This window comes from Dermochelys coriacea, chromosome 12, assembly GCF_009764565.3.
Source record: "Dermochelys coriacea isolate rDerCor1 chromosome 12, rDerCor1.pri.v4, whole genome shotgun sequence".
Taxonomy (NCBI): Eukaryota; Metazoa; Chordata; order Testudines; family Dermochelyidae; genus Dermochelys; species Dermochelys coriacea.
In genome coordinates, this window is record NC_050079.1 from 30,966,278 (window position 1) to 30,988,406 (window position 22,129).

At 39.4% G+C, this 22,129-nt stretch overlaps 1 protein-coding gene across 2 annotated transcripts in view; it reads left to right on the forward strand.

Annotated features, from left to right (window-relative positions):
* The window catches only part of VAT1L (vesicle amine transport 1 like), a 96,128-nt gene extending 74,249 nt beyond the window's left edge, over positions 1 to 21,879 (forward strand). For both annotated transcript variants that reach the window (XM_038368913.2, XM_038368914.2), the window contains exons 8-9: positions 12,264 to 12,347; positions 18,797 to 21,879. In XM_038368913.2, the coding sequence (XP_038224841.1) occupies positions 12,264 to 12,347; positions 18,797 to 18,895 (183 nt within the window). In that variant the 3' untranslated portion in view covers positions 18,896 to 21,879. The remainder of the gene's footprint in view (positions 1 to 12,263; positions 12,348 to 18,796) is intronic.
* Positions 21,880 to 22,129: the final 250 nt, after the last annotated feature.

Below are 22,129 nucleotides of genomic sequence, written 5' to 3' on the forward strand. Positions count from 1 at the left end.
TGGGAGCAGAATTTGTCCCTATATGTTAAATATGTGGACCTCCCTAGTCAAGGAGCTGGCATTTTCCCCTCTGCACAGAACATATCCATACCATTCTCCTGGAGAGCCTTACAAACCTTAGTAAAGCCTCACAATGCCATTTTGAAGTAGGTAAATACTATATCCGTTCTACAGAATGAGTCTGAGTGGTTACGACTACCCCACAGTCACCTAGTGAATCAGTGACAGACCTGGAAACTGTCCCAGGTGCCTTCTCTAACCACAGAGCAGAACTCCCTTTCCACAGAGCAATAATTCCCGCAAAGCACTTTTCATCTGTGGATCTCAACATATTTTTAAAAAGAGGTCAGTATCGTTATTCCTGTTTTACAGATGGGGAAAACAAGGCAGAGGGTGGTTAAGTTATTTACCTAGCAATCCAGTGGCAGTGTAAGAAATGAAGCAGCTCCTGAATCCCACTCTAGTGCTTTATCCACTAAGCCAAACTGCACATCTTAGAATGAGATCATGACATATTCTTCTATTTTTTCTCCTTTCCTGGTAATTTCTATCACTACACAGTCTGTGACCCATGGCTTCTGATTTCCTTGTAACATACTTTTTAGTTCAATTGAACACACTCCTCTGGCTAGATACTTAGATGGTTCCCATCACCACAGTATCAGAGTGACTCACATGATTTGTTCTCACAACACCTGGGTGAGGTAGAGAAGTGGTTCTCAACCAGGAATACATGTTGCCAAGGGGGTACATCAACTCATCTTGATATGTGCCTAATTTTACAACAGGCTACATAAAAAGAACTAGCAAAGTCAGTACAAACAAAACTGCATACAGACAATGACTTGTTTATACAGCTCTATATACTATACACTGAATAGTAAGTACAATATTTATATTCCAAACGATGTATTTTATAATTTATATGGTAAGAATGAGAAAGTAAGCAATTGTTCAGTACTAGTGTGATGTGACACTTTTTTTGTATTTTTATGTCTGAGTTTGTAAGCAAATAGTTTTTAAGTGAGGTGAAACTTGGGAGTACACAAGACAGATCAGACTCCTGAAAGGGCTACAGTAGTCTGGAAAGGTTGGGAGCCACTGACGTAGAGAACTACTATTCCTCAATTGCTGATGAGGCGCTGAGGCACAGAGAGGTTAAATGATTGCTCAGGATCACCCAGGAAGTCTGTGGCAGAGCCAGGAAATGAACCCAGATCTCTGGAGTCCTTCAATATTCAAGCCACAAGACTATCCTCCTCCTTTTATTCTGGGCTGTGGTTTGGATTTGGGTTTTGTTGGTTTGTTTTTTAATAATAACCATAACTGAAAATGTACATGTCTGTTAAAGTCTACATTGAATCTGTTGCTTTTAGCAAAGTTCATTTGTCTCTTGGCCAGATTATGGATTATGTATAATATTTTAAAATATCCCCTTCCTCGCTCGCTCTCCTGGGATCCTGAAGCAGCCAAGTATCTGCTGGTACTAATCAAAGAGAACTATTTAGCTTCTGAGCAAAAACGTTGTCCTGCCTCATGGTTAAACGGTTTAGCTTTATATTGTTGTAAAATACTTCCAAAGGTTGTGTTTATTCTAGCTGATTTCCTGCCATGTTCTTCAAGGGTATATGACTGGCACAAGGGGAGTCTCAAGACAGACATTAGCATTTGCACAAAGCTTAGTGCTATCTCTTATTATTCTTTTCTGTTTTTGTGTAAGAGGCTATATTGGTGTGGGATATAAAATGGCAGTATTACTGTTATTTATTTGTAATGCAATAGTGTCTAACAGCCACATTTAGAACTGGATGAGGGTCCCATTACACTATACAGGATAAAACGAAAAGACAGTCCCAGCCTCAAAGAATTTACAAGCTTAGTATTTGAAAGGAGACAACAACAAGCAGATGGAAGACTACTATGTAATGATGAGATGATTATGATTGTTGTACCAAGCAACAGTCCTGACTCATGACTGCCAAGCCATTGTCAAATGTCTTGTAGGCATAACAACAGAAGTGACTGAAGGAGAAATTTGAAGACCATTATGACAGCCAGTAGTAATGGTCACTAAATTAGTGGCTTTGCATATTTTTATGGGGAGATCCACTTATGCCCAAGTGGCAGCATGGGAGAAAGCATGAACGTGTTTAAGGCTAGGTGATAAAGGCTGGCCTTGTCAGAGCAGAGGTGGTGGTTGATGGCTCAGTACCATATAAGAGGTTATTGTTAGTGTAGGGCTGAGCCATAACAGTCCTTAAAAGTGAGAACAAGTTATTTGTGTTTGATGCAAGGAGCGGGGTGAGTTGGTGGAAGGATGCAAAGAGGGAAGCAAAGTGAAGTGGCTGGGATGGTGAGTCTTGCAGATGTTCTCTAGAAGATGTTTATAGAAGGATAAAAGAAGGAAGGGATCAAGATGACGTTTATCAAGGCCAGACAGGCAGCTGTTGTAGTAGTCAAGACATGACAAGAGGAGGGTTTGGATGAGAATTTTAGCTGTGGAAACGGGAAAGGCTGGATCGTAGAGAAGCAGCAACGTTTACATGCAGCCTAGACACATAGGCCTAAAGAAAGGGCCAGGTTACGGTGCTGGGTCACAAAATAATCCAGTGCCCCCGAAGAAGAGATTTGAAATATGCATTTTCTCATGTCCTGCTGGAGGTGGTGACTGCCATCTCACTGAAATGTGAGATCCGTGGTTACACTAGCAGAGCTGTTGTCCAATGTCCCAGGCTACCTTGAGACTACTGAACAGAAGGGTATGAACTGGCCAGGAGTACATTTAGGCTGGAAAGTAGAAGGTTTCTAACAATCACAGGAGTTGGGTTCTGGAACAGTCTTCCAATAGTAGTGGGGGCAAGAAACCTAACTGGTTTTAAGATAGAGTTTTATAGATTTATGGAAGGGATTATATGATGGGGGCACCAGCAATAGCAGGAGACTGGACTTGGTGACCCAAATGATTCCTTCCAGTCCTATGTTCTTAACTCATTCCATGTGTGGACTGGGTCAAATTCAAACTGGGAATGGACAAACCTGTTCAGCAACATTCAAAACTTTCCCAATCTTCACCCACATGCCCCAATGTCATTTTTGCTGAGATTCAGGAAAAGCTCAGAGTCTCACCACAGTCCTCCCTGCCCCCTCATTCCCTAATATGTACCTACTCTCTGTGCATCTTGGATTTCTGAGAGGGGATTATATGGCTAGCTCATTCACCACCCTTTGGCATAAGTCTGTCTTTGGGAAGCTTGAACTTTCTCTTGGTGGAAGGTTATCACTTGTGTGTGAATGTGTAGTCTGTTCCTCGTTCCAGCAGGATCACCTTAAGGGATTAAAGGAGGCAGCAGCAGCTAGGTGGTGGTATTGAGTAGCTTCTTAATTGAGGCTCGTACTTCACATTGTAGCACAAGTACTGGGGAAAGACACGGGATGCTGCTTACAAGAATTAGGGAAGGGGTTACTGTGTTACTCAGGGTGTCACGCTGCAGCTGTTGCTACTTACAAGAGGAAAGAAGGATTCCTGTCCTCCACTTGGGTTTCTCTCCAGCCACTTCCCAAAGAATAACCTACACCAGAGGGACCTAGGGAATGAAATCGCCAACATAGACAATTAGCACAAAAGTCCTCCACCAACCCAAAGTAAACATGCCTTCTTCTAGAAAGAGGTGTGTATGGAAGGGAAGCACATGAAAGGTTTAAAGATGGAAACATAATCTATTGATGTCATTTTGAGCCATTGGCTGGGGTTTGCCCAGATGGAGGGAAAAGCATATTGAATCATTCCTCTGTACCAATAGCCTCCTATCCCAGATTCTGTTTTCATAAAGGATATACACGGTCTTACTGGCATGTCTACACTGTGTCTGGGAGAAAGCATCCCAGTCCCGGTCCACAGACTTGTGCTAGCAGAGCTTGCACTAGCCCTCTAAAAACAGCTGTGTAGACTTGGGTAGGATCTTGGCCTCTCAAACTCACCCTCCAGGCTTCAGAGCCTGAGTTCCCAGATGCAGTGTAGACATCTCCAAAAATAAGTTTTTTATAAAATATGTGGTACTGCTGAGCTGATCAGCTTTTTTAGGATGATGAAACCATTTTATTTCGATGTTCCCATAGGTAAGTTTTTTCCCATGGTATGTTGCATTTGTTGTCTCTGTACCGAGCATCCACATTACTAACATGGATATAAAGCTCCCGCAGGTGTTATGTTGTAACAGGGAGCAGTTTAATGTTCAAATGGTGCCTGGTACTACTTTGACTTGAGTATGTTTCTGCATTCAGCTACACTGAGATTTCTTTTTTAACTTCCCAGAGGCTTGTTTCTTAATTTGAGCTGTGTAGCTGAAGTGGAGCCTATTGATTCAAATAATATTCAAAAGAGGATTTTGCAAGATTCACTTAATTATGTTGCATTACTCATCGTTTCATAGGAAAGCTGCACTTAATTTCCACACTGCAAAATGATACAGGAGATAATTAGAAATATATTTTTTCCATTTGGATAGCAAATTATTAAACATTTACTATATATGTAGCAAGTAAATTGCTTTGGTTATACTGTAATGACTGTGTGCGCTTAAAGAAATTCCAAAGGAAACTGAATAGTAGCAAACCTCAATGAGCACCTCAACAGAGATTACTGCTAGGTCTTGTTTTAAAAATGCAGAATAGCTGACAGGTTTGAGGGGTTAGAAAATAAAGAAGAAGAGATGGAGTGAAACAACAAACAGTTGAAGCATGATTTTGGATTATTTGCTCCAGGCATAAGATGTCCTTAAACTATTAAAACCAGATTCAAAAAAGCATCCCCATTAAGGAAGGCTGCTTAAGCATGTGCTTGAAGTTGAGATTTAAGTAGGCGCTTAAGTGCTTTCCTGAATTGGAATCTCACCAGAGTGCATTAGTGAAGTATCATTTGCAAGGTACACAGCACCCTCAATTCCCGCTAACTTAGTAGCGGTTGCAGGTGTTCAGCACATTGAAGGATTGATCCATAAGGGCAAGGACAGCACCAAAGTCTAGAGCTGGATGGAAAATGTGGGATTGGAACATGGGGCTGGTTCTGAAACAAAACAAAACAAAAAAAGCCCCAACCTGATATTAATGAAAAGAAGTCCTTGTTTTCTGTCAAATTTCTCAGTGGAAAATTTTAGCTTTTCATCGAAAAACTACACCAAGAAAACCAAAAACTGAAATGTTGCAGCTGAAAAATGCCCCAAAAGAACCCCTAACAGTTTTTTCCAACAAAAATCCAAAATTTTCAGGGAAAGCAGACAATTTCTGCAAAATGTTTTGTTTCAGTGAAAACCTGTTTTGTTTGTGTATTTCAATTAAACATTTTCAACCAGCCCTGCCAAGGACCCTGGGAATGCAAGGTTAAAACTAAATTAAGTTACAAACTGATCACTGTATGTATAATTCTCATAATTGGATAATAGATAAAAAAAATTACTTCCTCCATTGGTGACATTCCTGGTCTTCCATGATTGTAGAGTTGCTGAAATGATTTATATATGTATAGTATTTTGTTGCAACTGCTATTGAAAAATCAGAAAATGAAACTACTAATTGGTTAGCTGCAGTCACTCAAATTAGACAATCATCATATTTAATCTTGCACTTCTTCTCATGAAGATATGCATTCCAAACGAATCAGGTGCTGCAGTTAATTGCAGATGGATACTATTAATAAAATCATACTTAGGCAGCAACATTGATATAGCGCAATTCCTAAAAGAGGTGGAATGATACTAGGGGATTGGCTCCTTAGTTTCATTACAGTCTCATTTTAGAACTGATAGCAATAAAGTAGGACAAGATTATTACTTCAACAGCCTTTTAAAAAGTCATTTATTTCTAAGCAGAAATGGAATCAATATTTTTATTCATGTTTAGATAGATAAAGAAACAGATATAGGAACCGTAAATGGTCATATTCAAGTTGTTTATTCATGGGAGTGCCTTTAATTAACCAGTTAGTTGTCCATCAGCTCCTAAATTCTGATATTTTACTTTTAATTGTAATTTTTTTTGCTAAATTCTTGATTTGTTTTCATGTATAATTGCTTTCCAGGCACTAATCAAAGAGTGATTACAATAAAACTATCCCAGAGCCCCATAATATACATCACTATCCTAGTCACTCGAGACAAAGAATGTGTGGTTATTATGTGGTAGTGTGCATTTTTAATGAAAAAGAACTATTGCAGTTCAAAAGTAAGAGTCTGCTTTGCCACTGGGCTTTAGCACAGCTAATGTGATACAGTAATCTTCCCTTTGCTCTAACAGGTAATCCAACAAATTCAAAGTATCATTGTTAGAAGGAAATGTACAGTAACCAACAATACTTCGCATTTCTACTGTTTTACTGTACATCTTTTAAGAGCTGTATATAAAATGTGTATTTATTTTCATTAGACAACATGCTTGGCTCTCTGTCGATCATGGCACAGTTGAAAATTTGCTGTTATTATAATTATAACTGTGTTTTAAAATATATATACTTTTAAAACCTGTGGAAGTTTTGAGGTAAGAGTTGTTTAATTACTGTGCGTTCCACTGTGGTATATTCAGGCATTAGATACCATGGATATATTAATCCTATTAATGTCGACAAGATACATGATTGATTACTCCAAATTGATCTCAAATGCCTCAAATCTTAAGGCATCATCACATGTTGGACTTTCAGTTTTCATAATGTAGTCATGATTCTTTGAATCATGTTAATCTTTTCCCTACAACTTCAGAGCATACTAAAACAGGTGAATTGACTGGCCAATGTTCATCCAAAAAATCAACCACATAAAGGCCTACACATGGGATTTGGCCTGAGACATAGTGGATCTGTGTGTGATTATTTTTTTTATTACTCATGTAAGGGATCCGAGATAGTCACCATGTGCAATATAAGGGTTTTATTAATTAAAGGGTTTTGTGTTTTGACACAGGGAAGCTGAGCAGCATCCTTCTCGCAGTTGCCATGTGGTGCGGCATAGCTTCTGTGTTTGCATACAGCTGTTGACACAATCAATAATTGTCAGAATTCTCATTAGCACTAGCATCCTTACCTGGGGTGCCTGGAAGCAAAATGAAGCATTAATGACCCACAGCAATCAGCAGTCCAGTAGGAAAGCCAGACAGCTGTGAACCAGTATTATGGGAGCATTGTATATATAGAAAATAATATTAGATGTTTTTAAAAGTCCATGGTTTTGTATATAATCATAGAAATTAGAGATGGAAAAAGAACAAGTTGCTGATCTAATATAACCTCCTGTGATGCTGGATTCTTCACTAGAGGACATTTTTCCGGCACTTGGTGAAGTCTAGTTTTTTAAATGTCTCAGAGTGCAAACCTATCCCCCAAATGGATTTTCTAAATTAGGAATCCTGTTTTTAAAATGTTGCCTCATTCAGGTTCTCTTTGAAGAAATGTAGAGCTTAGATATTCAAAATCACAAACAATGTCTACTGATCAATTCCAAAACTACAGGACCTAAGACATCCGACCAGTCTGGATTTCCCATTCACTTTTCTACTTGGATGGTGTCTCATCTAATTTTTTGGAGTGCTTCTTTGTATAAATAACATCTGCATCTGAAGAAGTGGGGTTTTTACCCATGAAAGCTTATGCTGAAATAAATCTGTTAGTCTTTAAGGTGCCACCAGACTCCTTGTTGTTTTTGTGGATACAGACTAACACAGCTACCCCCTGATATCTGAGGACTCAGTGACATAACGTGTTGCTGAATTTCTTCACAAGAAGAAAGAGGAAATCTAATTTGGCAGGAGATGAGAGTATTAAATCAGGCGGTTTTCCACAAGTTGCAGTTGTTGATTAAAATAAGTGCCTTGACTTGGATGAGTAAAGAGATCCTAAATTCCAGATTGATTGTCCAGCTATGGTGGGTATAATTCATAGTGAAAAGATTTGAGGGAATGTGAAGTTATTAAAAAGAAAAGGATAATAACAAATAGTAAAGAGGATACCAAATCAAACAGCTCTGTGTTTTTATGGAGTATCCTGACAGAAATAACATGGTGGTCTTGGAGAAGATTTGATGCAGCTGTCAAACCCTAAACCTCCAAAAAACACAGCTGTCATGAAACCTATTTCAGAACATCCTCTGACCTTTAACGCAAATGCATTTCTGCCTTTCCTCTTCTACCAAGGCCCATTGGCAGTAAGTGTTGCTCTTCTCAGCATGCTACACAATACAGATGGACAGAAATGGCTTTGATCCAACAGCAGCAGCTCTAAGCTCCCAACCATAACATCCCCCACAGGAAAATAAACTGGGGTAGGCTCTTCCACTGCATCATGTGTGCATGCGTGCGTGCGTGTGTGTAAATTAAATAATCAAAAACTTTTGTTAAAAACAGTTATGGTTGCTCACATGCATATTACCACCAACACAGCCCTTCCCAGCTACAATCATGATTTAGCCTTCAGTACCCTACCTCACCTACATCTACACCTACACCTACCCACAATGCACGTTCATCCTCCCTCTGCTTCTCCCCCCCACCCTCCCCAGCTATAGTTCTTGGAGTGGGAAGCAGGAGGGAAATAAGTCTTCATCAGGCTGGACAGATATGAGAGAACTCATCAGTATCTCTTCCTGCTACACAGGAGGACATGCTTCATATTCACAGGCACTGTACTACTTTACAGCAATATTGGCAGCCTTTTCTTATTCTCCTCGAGTGTGTGGAAATGTTTATTTGGTGCCGGTTCTGAGCCGTGCAATGCCGCTGTGATGGTCATTGTGTCTCTGTTGAGTCTCTTGGGGCTAAAATCAATACCACAGTGGTAGTTTAAGCACCGAACCCCCTCAGGACAAATTAGGCCCAAAGTTGTATGAAAGCAAGCCTATCAGAATGTTTCTCTGGCTTCCTTATTCTAATGGAAATCATTTTTAAGTAAGTAAACATTCCCTTGCAGTGTCTGCAACCCATACACTCTATCACTGTGTTAATGCACAAGAAGCAGAAAATTAAATTGACTAAACCAAAAACTAAAGTGAATCTTACTTGTCTGTTTTGACTTTCTGAGCTGACAAATACAAACAGCAAACACTCAGCATGATCAGTAACCAGTAATTTAGGGATAAGAAAGTCTGCTTGGCCTCCGAATGCTACACAACTCCAGCAGTTCCTTGCTGGAGCTAATGGTGTACAGGCCCTGTGGATGAAATTCAACCAGGGTTCAGAGAAAGAGAGTCTAATGCAGATTATCATTAAGCCCCACTTAAACTCGAGCCCAGTGAACTCAACTCAAATGGGGTGATGTGATAAATAAGGCATGGGGCCTCTGTTTTAGAGGGAATGTCACCAGGATGCACTGATGTACAATTGAGAGGCATCAGTACAGATTGCTCTCATTTGAATAACTGTTACAATAAATATCAACAGCAGTGAGATCTAGTGGCAAAAAATGGTCTGGTTTTATTTTCCCTTGCACCTTGAGGAAACAAGCTGCCACAGACTTATTTAACAAATATGAACTTTTAGCACCCAAACACTGCAAAGTCTTCTACTTGCGTGCATTTTACAGCAGCTTGATTCAGATACTGTGTAGCAAATGAAATTGCATTGATACAGCTAAGGGCAGAACTGGGCCCATTGGTTAGGCAAGCAAGTTACAAATGACATTCTCATGTACAGATTTTGGAGTGTGACATTGCAGCAGCTCTTTCAAAGTTTTGGTCATGTTGGGTTTGTTTTTTAATATTATTCTTAATTGCTCCACCTGGATCCCATATCCAATATTGTTTTTAAAAATTGTACTGTTCCCGTCTCCTCTGGCCTGCTGTTTGCATCCGCAAGCTACTTATGGTTATCCTAGAAACACACCTGAACCTTTCTCCAGAGTCTTAAACCTGATACTGCGCATGGAGAAAAAATACTCTGGGAAAGCACATTTTCTCAAATTTGCCTCACTTAATGTGAGGTGGTGCAGATGATGATAAACGTTGTGTGTCCTTGCTTTCAGCATGACATTTCTGATGATGAGTTTCACCTGGTGGGCAAATGTGTTTGCTGGTTCCTTCAGTTGTCCTATTAATTTGGATTATTTATATTGCTCAAGGTTTTAAAACATAAGGAAACTGCTTCTTCTTTAGGGAGTCTGGTGATTTGTTCTTAAAAGAATATTTTCTGAAAAGAATTCCTAGGCTTACAGAACGTATCCTGCTCAGTACAGAAAGTTTAACAGGATAACTGGGCTTACTGATCACTACGCAGTTATGTCATAAAAGTCAGTGTGGTTCTATGTACACCATTAAAAGGTCACCAGTCTCCCTTTTAGTGAAAGCATCTGGGATTGCTGAAAAGAGGGAAGATTTCCAAAATTAAGTTACAGCAGTGTCATTAATTGAAAAGCCTTTCATATTGGTCATACATTTTGTTTCCATTATAAATGTACGTATTCATTCATGTTCTCACAGATTTCTAAAGTCCAGCATTTTCTAATGTAGGGCACCATTGGGCAACTCTTGGGTTGCAGAACTGAGAGTTCATTGGTTCCAATTTTCAAACATAGGGGTGGCATTTAATCAGGGATTTAAGGGTTCAGCTCTCATTGGATATTAGTAGAAGTTGGTAGCCTTACTCTCTTAGACACTTTTAAAGTGCCAAGCTAAGATGTCTAAAGTTAAGTATCTACATCCATATTTAAGCCCTAATTGACCATGCTAAGTATCCAGGTCCTGATTTTTGCCCTTAAATGTAGTGCAGGGTTTATTTGTTCCTGGAGCAATGTTTAGTTTCAAACTTCTATGCTAGCTTGTTTAATAATGTAATAAAGCTATGTCACAGGTAGTTGGTCTTATTAACATATAATTAATTCTATGTTTTACTTTCTTGCCTCAACACATCCCATTGTTCTGGCAAAAAAAAATGAAGTGACAATGATATAAAACACCCTTTATATGCAATGTTCACAGTTACTGAAGTTTCCCAGCATTAAAGTGAGGAAAGTGTCTACTCCTCTTCCAGTCCTCGACCATTAAATAATGTCTACATTTTATGCATCAAATAGCCAGTAAAGCACACACATGCAGTATTCCATTTCATCAACACACAGCTCCCATGAGTTCTGAAACTTCATACATCAAAATAAGCTCCTCTCCAACACACTGGTGAGCTGAGGGTTTTTTTGTTCCTCTCTCACATGTACTAATTACATTCAGCTGTTAAATATCTTTTTTTTTCAGTGGTATCTGAAGGACACTAAAAAAAAAATTGGAAATGCACATCGCTCATGCACTGAGGGATTAGATTATGACACTAACCACAACCAGTGTAGTATATGTAGCATTGCTCCTGCATGCAAAAAAGGTATTTATTGAAAACCATGACAGATTAATGAAAATATAGTAGTTGAATATATTACTATAATGAATACATTCAGTGAAAACAGTCTGCTCACAGATATTCTGCAAAGAGATAAAGAGGCAGAATGAACTTTTTGTTGGGAATTACTGGCTGATCACTACTTGTAGCCATTTAGTTTGCAGTTCAGGTGACCATAATATTTGTTATTTATATTAAACTAGCACCTAGAGACCCTGATCAAGACAGAGATCCCACTGTGTTAGGTGCTATACAAAAGAGAATCCCTGGCCCCAAGTATTTATAATCTAAGTAGACAGTGCCAAACATATAATTTTTTAGAGCTGGCCAGGAACTTTTTGACAAAACATTTTTGTTTGTTTTTTGTTAGTGGTGTTTGTTATGTCAATTCATTAAAACTTTTTACGGGAATGTACTGGGTTTGATGAAACTTTAATCAGAAGGGCCTTTCAGGTCCATGATGGAATTTCTGATCAAAACCAGAGGGGACAGCCAGTGAGAGAAAAGGTGATCTCAGAATAGCTAATGGCCCACTGGTTAGGACACTTGCCTAGGCTGTAGAAGACCTGGTTTCAAATCCATGTTCTGTCTGATTTGGAGAAGGTACTTGAACCCTCCTAGATCCCCGGTGAGTGCCTTGAACACTGGGCTATTGACTATTTTGGCAGAGGTCTCTCTTTGGTTTTTTTAATGAAAAAATTGACAGATCTCTGTTTTGTCCCAACAAAGAACAGGAACAGTTTATAAAGTCACAGGATAGGAAAACTATTTCCTGTCTAGTTCTCCTCATTTTTCTTTGAGGGACAACTTGAGCATCATGAAGAATAGCTGTCACTTTAGCATGAATATAAAATTCTGGTTTCTGTGTTACTAATCCTTGGAATTTAACATGTTTTGTCCTACAGGTGAAGGATGCCATGCAGAGAATCCATGACAGGGGCAATATAGGAAAACTTATTCTGGATGTAGAGAAGGCACCCACTCCACTGGTGAGTGAAAAGCATTGTGTATATAACAACCTTTTTCATACAAATTACAATGTGTCAACAGCTCTTAGAGTTAATTATTTTGCGTGTGGTTTTCTACCAGATAAATATCATCTAAAGAGACAAAATCAAAACCATCACAATATTTAATTTGTACTGTGAGGTACGGTACAAATTGTAGTTCTTGTTCTGAAAGAGATTTGCAGAAAATAGCCACAGCAGTTCATTTCATAGGTAAAATGGCCATCTCTGTCTCTCAAAATATAAACCAGTATTGCCTCTGGAAAATCTTACTAGATTACTTTGACTCGGGGAAAAAAACCTCACAGCATCTATTTCTGTCTCTGATGGAAAACAAATAGCTGTTCCATGTAATACTAGATTGCTACATTAGTGGAGATAATGCAATGGATTGAAGCCAAACAGACCAAATCAACTTATCTTTACCTATAAACACAAGAAAGTACTCCCCTTAAAACCTGCATATCTGCAGAATTGCCTTCCCAGTGCCATACAAAGGACAGAATATTTCTTGGGTAGAAACCAGCTAGTGATTTCTTTAAACTCTGTTGAAAATGCCAGGCATGCTGATATTTGGGGTAAAGTCATGCTTTGTAAGCTTTAATATAATGATAATTGTACTTGTTACTGGGCAGCGCCTGAGAGAGAAGGAATATGATGGATCTACTGAAACTAAATGTTGTGTTCAGACTGAGCCCAGCGCATCAAGATGCTGAGAGTGAAAGGTTACAGAGAGTATTTGGTAGAGGGAAATCAGAGGGATCAACCCAAACTTTGGCTGTTTACATTGGAAAGAGTAATAGAAGAAAAGCAGGAACAAATTAACTAAAGATGGACCTAAAATGCACAGTTTGGATTCAGATCTGAAGTTCTCCCCATTTGGAGAGAGAAGGTTTGGATGTGCTCTAAAATTGACCACAAGTTACTTAATACTGTATATAACCCTCACAAGGCTGCAGGAAACCTGACTTAAAGGCTATTGGAATCTCACACATGGAAACCAGACACTCTTTGACACCAGACATTCGACTGAGTCCTAAAACTGTAAAACACAGCAGAGCAATAAAGAGTGAGAAAAGAGGAGGAGTCTCCAACATATTAAACCATCTATTCTCTTGATAATGCACATGCCTAATTGCCATTAGTTTCTGTGGAAGCTACAGACTTAGAAAGTGAGAGGATATGTGATATATTTTCACAAACACTGAAGGGAATTCATTCATCAATATGAGTAATTTCATAATGTCACTTGCGTGTCCATTAAAATAAGGTTGCGTTTATTTCATTTCCCTGGGGTTTCAAGAGCTAGCAATCTAATAGAGCAAATATAATTTTGGCTGGACTCCTTTTTTCCCCCCTCCAGAGTTTATAGTTATTCATTGCCCTTAGTTAGGGAACCCAAACTGCAGTATGAAATTAGAGGTTTCAGAGTAGCAGCCGTGTTAGTCTGTATTCGCAAAAAGAAAAGGAGTACTTGTGGCACCTTAGAGACTAACAAATTTATTAGAGCATAAGCTTTCGTGAGCTACAGCTCACTTCATCGGATGCATTTGGTGGAAAAAGCAGAGGAGAGATTTATATACACACACACAGAGAACATGAAACAATGGGTTTATCATACACACTGTAAGGAGAGTGATCACTTAAGATAAGCCATCACCAGCAGCAGGGGGGGGGAAGGAGGAAAACCTTTCATGGTGACAAGCAAGGTAGGCTAATTCCAGCAGTTAACAAGAATATCAGAGGAACAGTGGGGGGGGAGGGAGAAATACCATGGGGAAATAGTTTTACTTTGTGTAATGACTCATCCATTCCCAGTCTCTAATCAAGCCTAAGTTAATTGTATCCAGTTTGCAAATTAATTCCAATTCAGCAGTCTCTCGTTGGAGTCTGTTTTTGAAGCTTTTTTGTTGAAGTATAGCCACTCTTAGGTCTGTGATCGAGTGACCAGAGAGATTGAAGTGTTCTCCAATTGGTTTTTGAATGTTATAATTCTTGACGTCTGATTTGTGTCCATTCATTCTTTTACGTAGAGACTGTCCAGTTTGGCCAATGTACATGGCAGAGGGGCATTGCTGGCACATGATGGCATATATCACATTGGTAGATGCGCAGGTGAACGAGCCTCTGATATTGTGGCTGATGTGATTAGGCCCTATGATGGTATCCCCCGAATAGATATGTGGACAGAGTTGGCAACGGGCTTTGTTGCAAGGATAGGTTCCTGGGTTAGTGGTTCTGTTGTGTGGTGTGTGGTTGCTGGTGAGTATTTGCTTCAGATTGGGGGGCTGTCTGTAAGCAAGGACTGGTCTGTCTCCCAAGATCTGAGAGAGTGATGGCTCGTCCTTCAGGATAGGTTGTAGATCCTTGATGATGCGTTGGAGAGGTTTTAGTTGGGGGCTGAAGGTGATGGCTAGTGGCGTTCTGTTGTTTTCTTTGTTGGGCCTGTCCTGTAGTAGGTGACTTCTGGGTACTCTTCTGGCTCTGTCAATCTGTTTCTTCACTTCAGCAGGTGGGTATTGTAGTTGTAGGAATGCATGATAGAGATCTTGTAGGTGTTTGTCTCTGTCTGAGGGGTTGGAGCAAATGCGGTTATATCGTAGCGCTTGGCTGTAGACAATGGATCGAGTGGTATGATCTGGATGAAAGCTAGAGGCATGTAGGTAGGAATAGCGGTCAGTAGGTTTCCGATATAGGGTGGTGTTTATGTGACCATCGCTTATTAGCACCGTAGTGTCCAGGAAGTGGATCTCTTGTGTGGACTGGTCCAGGCTGAGGTTGATGGTGGGATGGAAATTGTTGAAATCATGGTGGAATTCCTCAAGAGCTTCTTTTCCATGGGTCCAGATGATGAAGATGTCATCAATGTAGCGCAAGTAGAGTAGGGGCATTAGGGGATGAGAGCTGAGGAAGCGTTGTTCTAAGTCAGCCATAAAAATGTTGGCATACTGTGGGGCCATGCGGGTACCCATCGCAGTGCCGCTGATTTGAAGGTATACATTGTCACCAAATGTGAAATAGTTATGGGTCAGGACAAAGTCACAAAGTTCTGCCACCAGGTTAGCCGTGACAGTATCGGGGATACTGTTCCTGATGGCTTGTAGTCCATCTTTGTGTGGAATGTTGGTGTAGAGGCTTCTACATCCATAGTGGCTAGGATGGTGTTTTTAGGAAGATCATCAATGGACTGTAGTTTCCTCAGGAAATCGGTGGTGTCTCGAAGATAGCTGGGAGTGCTGGTAACGAAGGGCCTGAGGAGGGAGTCTACATAGCCAGACAATCCTGCTGTCAGGGTGCCAATGCCTGAGATGATGGGGCGTCCAGGATTTCCAGGTTTATGGATCTTGGGTAGCAGATAGAATACCCCAGGTCGGGGCTCCAGGGGTGTGTCTGTGCGGATTTGTTCTTGTGCTTTTTCAGGGAGTTTCTTGAGCAAATGCTGTAGTTTCTTTTGGTAACTCTCAGTGGGATCAGAGGGTAATGGCTTGTAGAAAGTGGTGTTGGAGAGCTGCCTAGTAGCCTCTTGTTCATACTCTGACCTATTCATGATGACGACAGCACCTCCTACATGCCTCTAGCTTTCATCCAGATCATACCACTCGATCCATTGTCTACAGCCAAGCGCTACGATATAACCGCATTTGCTCCAACCCCTCAGACAGAGACAAACACCTACAAGATCTCTATCATGCATTCCTACAACTACAATACCCACCTGCTGAAGTGAAGAAACAGATTGACAGAGCCAGAAGAGTACCCAGAAGTCACCTACTACAGGACAGGCCCAACAAAGAAAACAACAGAACGCCACTAGCCATCACCTTCAGCCCCCAACTAAAACCTCTCCAACGCATCATCAAGGATCTACAACCTATCCTGAAGGACGAGCCATCGCTCTCTCAGATCTTGGGAGACAGGCCAGTCCTTGCTTACAGACAGCCCCCCCAATCTGAAGCAAATACTCACCAGCAACCACACACCACACAACAGAACCACTAACCCAGGAACCTATCCTTGCAACAAAGCCCGTTGCCAACTCTGTCCACATATCTATTCGGGGGATACCATCATAGGGCCTAATCACATCAGCCACAATATCAGAGGCTCGTTCACCTGCGCATCTACCAATGTGATATATGCCATCATGTGCCAGCAATGCCCCTCTGCCATGTACATTGGCCAAACTGGACAGTCTCTACGTAAAAGAATGAATGGACACAAATCAGACGTCAAGAATTATAACATTCAAAAACCAGTTGGAGAACACTTCAATCTCTCTGGTCACTCGATCACAGACCTAAGAGTGGCTATACTTCAACAAAAAAGCTTCAAAAACAGACTCCAACGAGAGACTGCTGAATTGGAATTAATTTGCAAACTGGATACAATTAACTTAGGCTTGAATAGAGACTGGGAATGGATGAGTCATTACACAAAGTAAAACTATTTCCCCATGTTTCAGAGTAGCAGCCGTGTTAGTCTGTATTCGCAAAAAGAAAAGGAGTACTTGTGGCACCTTAGAGACTAACAAATTTATTAGAGCATAAGCTTTCGTGAGGTGAGCTGTAGCTCACGAAAGCTTATGCTCTAATAAATTTGTTAGTCTCTAAGGTGCCACAAGTACTCCTTTTCTATTTCCCCATGGTATTTCTCCCTCCCCCCCCCCCCACTGTTCCTCTGATATTCTTGTTAACTGCTGGAATTAGCCTACCTTGCTTGTCACCATGAAAGGTTTTCCTCCTTCCCCCCCCCTGCTGCAGGTGATGGCTTATCTTAAGTGATCACTCTCCTTACAGTGTGTATGATAAACCCATTGTTTCATGTTCTCTGTGCGTGTGTATATAAATCTCTCCTCTGCTTTTTCCACCAAATGCATCCGATGAAGTGAGCTGTAGCTCACGAAAGCTTATGCTCTAATAAATTTGTTAGTCTCTAAGGTGCCACAAGTACTCCTTTTCTTTTTATGAAATTAGAGTATTTCATGATTCTGTTCTAATTCATAACAATAGAGCAATACTATTGCAAACTCATCTGCTACTCCGAAGGTAAGTATTTAGCTGTACTGGACTTTGGCATCAGAATTGGGATGAAGGGATCCAAATGGACCAAGGAACTTCAAAAAGAGAAAAAGTTAGAAACAATAATCACAAATATATTCAGAGCAGTAGGAGAAAAGTGATTGTAGCCATTTTCCCTAGGGTTACTTCTTATTCTTCTGGTTTTCAAAGAATGGAAGAACACATAGTAAAACTGCCTTCTTTCCCCAGATATGTTTCCAAGTAAGTTGTTTGTTGTGAAATTAAGGAGTCGGGTTCTTACTGCAATAAGCCATTTCAGGGCATGCATTATTAACTTATTAATACACCCCTCTGAGGCTGAGCCCACTAATGAACTCTCCATTGTGGATTATTGTGATCTATGGCAGAAAATTAAATCAAAGCTTGATGGTATTAATGTTTGGCTTTTAATTCCTTATTTCATACAGGTTTAGAAAATACCTATAAAGTCAAATGAAGATTTCACCATGTACCAAGTAGGATAGTCTTAGTTAGCCAGACAATCCAGGATCCATGGTCTATGCAGATGAATGCAATACTGTCTCGTGGAACATGTAACATTAGTACAATTCTGTTTGTTCCTGTTGACCTCAGTCAAATTGGAAAGATGCAATGCAAGCATCTGTTGCATCTTTGGTTATTATATGCTGAGTAAATAGCATTCTTATCTGGAAAAAAAATGCTGTGCTCTTTAAATACTACTATGGATTAATATTTTGTGTGGTTATCTACAACCTCACTACACAATAGAAATCTAGCATCTGTCCCACCATTAAATTACATTGTATTTTCACTGTAATGATGTTGATTCAGTACCTATTTATCCTATGGCAGCAAGTATATGCACATTCACATGCCCAGTGGTCCTATACAAATTGGTCCTAATTTGTTTTTATACAAAATAAATAACCATTCTGTGGACTCCCAAGACACTGTGCCTCCTTGAATATTTGTAGGATCGGATGCCATCTATTAACACTCACCAAAGTATCTTGCTATTCACTTTGGTGAGACAACTGATTCTGAAGGATTCATAAAACACATGATGGATACACTTTGTGAACCTCCCACACATTTTTCTTTCATATATGGGAGCCTTGATGTTCTTTTGCTACATACATCAAACCCAATTGCACAACTGTCATACATAGCAGCTCCTGATAAATAATTCAGCTGTGTAATCCTTTGGAGAATGGTTTATGATCTTACACTGAAATTGCTCTACAACAGACAAATCTTTTGCACAGATAGAATGTGCATTTTCAGTTTTTAACAAAATTTTTTTTAATGTCACTTTATCAGGTGAGTCAAGCTAAAATTAAAATAGCTGAAAACCCACTGTAAACGTCACGATTTCCTTCATTTTGTCCACAGATGGCCAATGACAGCACAGAGACAAGCGAAGCAGGAGAAGAGGAGGAGGACCATGAAGGGGACAATGAGAATAAAGAACGCATGCCATTCATCCAGTAACCCTTAGGGATGGGGGAGAAACAGAAAGATTGATTGAGTAGAAGGGAACAAGACTGGGAAATCTATTCTGTGCATCAGTGAACAAATGCTGTAGTACAGTGTGTGTTGTATTTGTCTGCAGCCAGCTGAGCTATAAATTGTTGATCATTGTTGTTTTGAACTCAAGTGCCATTCCTATCCAGTGCAGTATTATGACATTCCATAGTGTGACAGCCAATCTGTAGGAGTCCCATTGATTTTCTTTTCCTATCTAAAAGCCTTATTAATGTACTGTGTAATTTTAGATGAGCATCTTTCTTCATGTGAATTTGTGTAATGTTTTTTCAATTTGGAGATTTGTTTTTTTAATTCCCTGCCCATCGTCTGGTATTTTCCACTAATCAGAGGGAGGGCTTTCAGTTTGTGGACTTTCAGTAAAGAAGGTCAAAACATAGCATTTCTTTATGAGACACAAATATGAGGCAGCAAAGAAGACTAATTTTGTTTCCCTGAATCGTGCTACTTCATCTCATAAACAGTTCTGTCTTAAGTTTTAAAAAAATACCTCATTTGTGAACATAGATAATATATGGTAGAATCTAAAAGAAAATATGCCAGAAGTCATTACTAAGCGTCTTTGATTAGTGTTGTATAACCACATTAGTCATCAGCATTACAAATTAAATGGAAATTGATGCATGGTGCCAAGTTTCATGCTTACTGTTGATCCCCCTATGTACCATTCCCTTATATTACTTTCAGGAAAAGTCAGTGGGCCACTTTTTCTGCCCAGTGCTTCTTAACCATATGAAACTATTACCAAATTTACTGTTGATTCAACAGCACCTCTTCCCAAGGTTTAATTTGAGCTGGCTGTGTCCAAAAACTGAAGCAACTGTATTCTTAGTGATATATAAAAGCTGGCTAACAGTAGGGATCATTGTTCAGCACATGGAATAGATGTTATTTTGTTGGCTGAGTTTACACTTCTGAAATCACTAATGGACTAATAAGCTGAGTAATGGTGCCGAACTCCTACAAAGATTAATCAATTTGCTCACAAGTCTTAGGCCACAATTCCATCATCACTTATGCACATGAATGACTTTACATAGGTGAGTAATCTTGTTGCAGATCTGTTCCCTTGCATAAAGTTAGTCACGTGCGGAAATATTTGCAGGATCAAGCCCTTAAGAACATGTAGCGTATCTACCTCCCAGTAACGGAAATGAAAACAAAACATGACACTGAAATAAATATGCTTGTCCCTATCTTCCATTTACCCAAGTAGCAGCTGGTCAGTTCTTCCATGGTCCTTTTTCATTTTATTTTTTTTAATGACTACAGCCACTCGCAGTAGAAGCAGTAAAGGAATGTCCAAGACTTCATATTCTGACAATTCCCTTTTGGATTTAATATCTTTTTCACAAAAGAAAACACTTCTCCCAAATGCCAAGTTAGCTGATCTCCTAAACCTAGCAGCATTATGTAGTGATCGAAGTGAAAAATGGGTTTCTCAGGCTTTTCTCAATGTGATTGGAAAGATAGGCCTGGATGATTTGTGTGTGTGATTTTAGAAGATTCTCTTTCCTTTTTTTTTTTCCCTTCCTCTTTTCCTGTTTAATCCATGCTGCCTAAGTAGCAGGTGTCCATCTCTTTACTCTGTGTTCATGCAGTTGCTGCTCTAATACTAGTTAATTGTGCAGAATGTTCATTTTAAAAAAGTTTTCTATGGGTTGAAAAAAAATACAAATAATGAGAAAAGCCAAATAGTCAGTTTAAAGAGAAAAATGCCACAGAAAAAGCTGTTTGAAATACAAAACAGAATTTCAGTTTTTTATAGAATGTAATGCAGAACTTCAGCGTAATTGTATCATCTTGTCATAGCAAACTTTATCTAAGGTATTAGTGCCACATTAGGCCCAAGTTTGCCGTCAAAATACAGACCAAATGAATTCAGTGAGAGTTTTACATGCATTAGCACTGCTAAATTGGGCCTTTAAAAGAATTGCCATTTAATTTTTGTCATGTAAAATGACAACAGTAAGAAAAATGATTGGTTATGTTTGTTTAAAAGTTACTGTAGCAATTTTTCCTGCAACACACTTAAGACATAATTCATGAGTTTTCATTTGACACCAAACTGAGCAATATTGTTATTAACCCTGAGCTGGCAGTAAAGTGGCATTCCCAAGGCCTTAGAAAACTCGGGCAAGCAGAGTAACAAACCAGTTCTTTTGTTAATACCACAGTATTGGTGGGACTGCACTTAAATTTCCTTTCAAGTCAAATAAAGATTAACGTTCCTAGAGTATCTATAGAAATGGTAGAGAACAATGATGAAAAGAAACCATTTTTCTCATTCTTTCTGGTTATTTTAGTGAGGCAAAAATACTTCTGATGCAACTCGTGCCAATTTAGGGGCAGTTTCTGAGCTCCAAAACATCACCTTAAAGGGCTGGAGAAATTCCACTGGATACAATGAATTTCCTCCGGATCTACCCTCCCCTAACATGGGCTAACTTCTACTCTCCATTGCACTAGTGTAAATCTGGACTAAGCAAAGGTCCTGTCCTGCTCCTATTGAAATGAACGGGAGTTTTACAATTAGCTTTGACCCACTAGCCCTAAGAGTTTACTGAAACTTCACAGAAGGTGGCATCTCTTTTGTCTGGCATGTTACAGGCCATTCAGAAGAAAATGCTAGTAGTTAGGTTGTTATTACTGAACAAAACCCTCTCACAGTCTAAACAAATATTTGCATTTACCACTTGCTAACTCTGTCAGTTAAACAACTTCTCTCTAAATAATTGATTGATTTGAAATAAATTATTTCTCAATTTTGCCTTAAAGAACTGTGAAACCTTCTCTTTAACTTAAGTCTGATTGAAGTGAACTGAAACGTTGTTTAATTGTCTTGTTGCTTTAGAGCTTTTGTTATATTGTGCCTACAAAGCAAATTATGTTTACATAAAAATATAAATAAAATATTACGCATAGCATTATCCTGGACTGGTGTCATTCATTCCAGCATATGGCTCCTGTTTGGGAGCTGGTTAAGATAGGTTAAAAAAAAGAACATTTTTATTGCAAAATACACTGGACCAGGGTCATTAAAACAAGCTGAAAACACTGCCTTTCGGACCAGTAACAACTCAGACATAAAATGTTCTATGATATTACAAAGAATTGGTATTTTTAACAGTCTATGCGAGAAAGGTCAGACTATCCAAGCAGCATTTTCCTGAAGTGCTA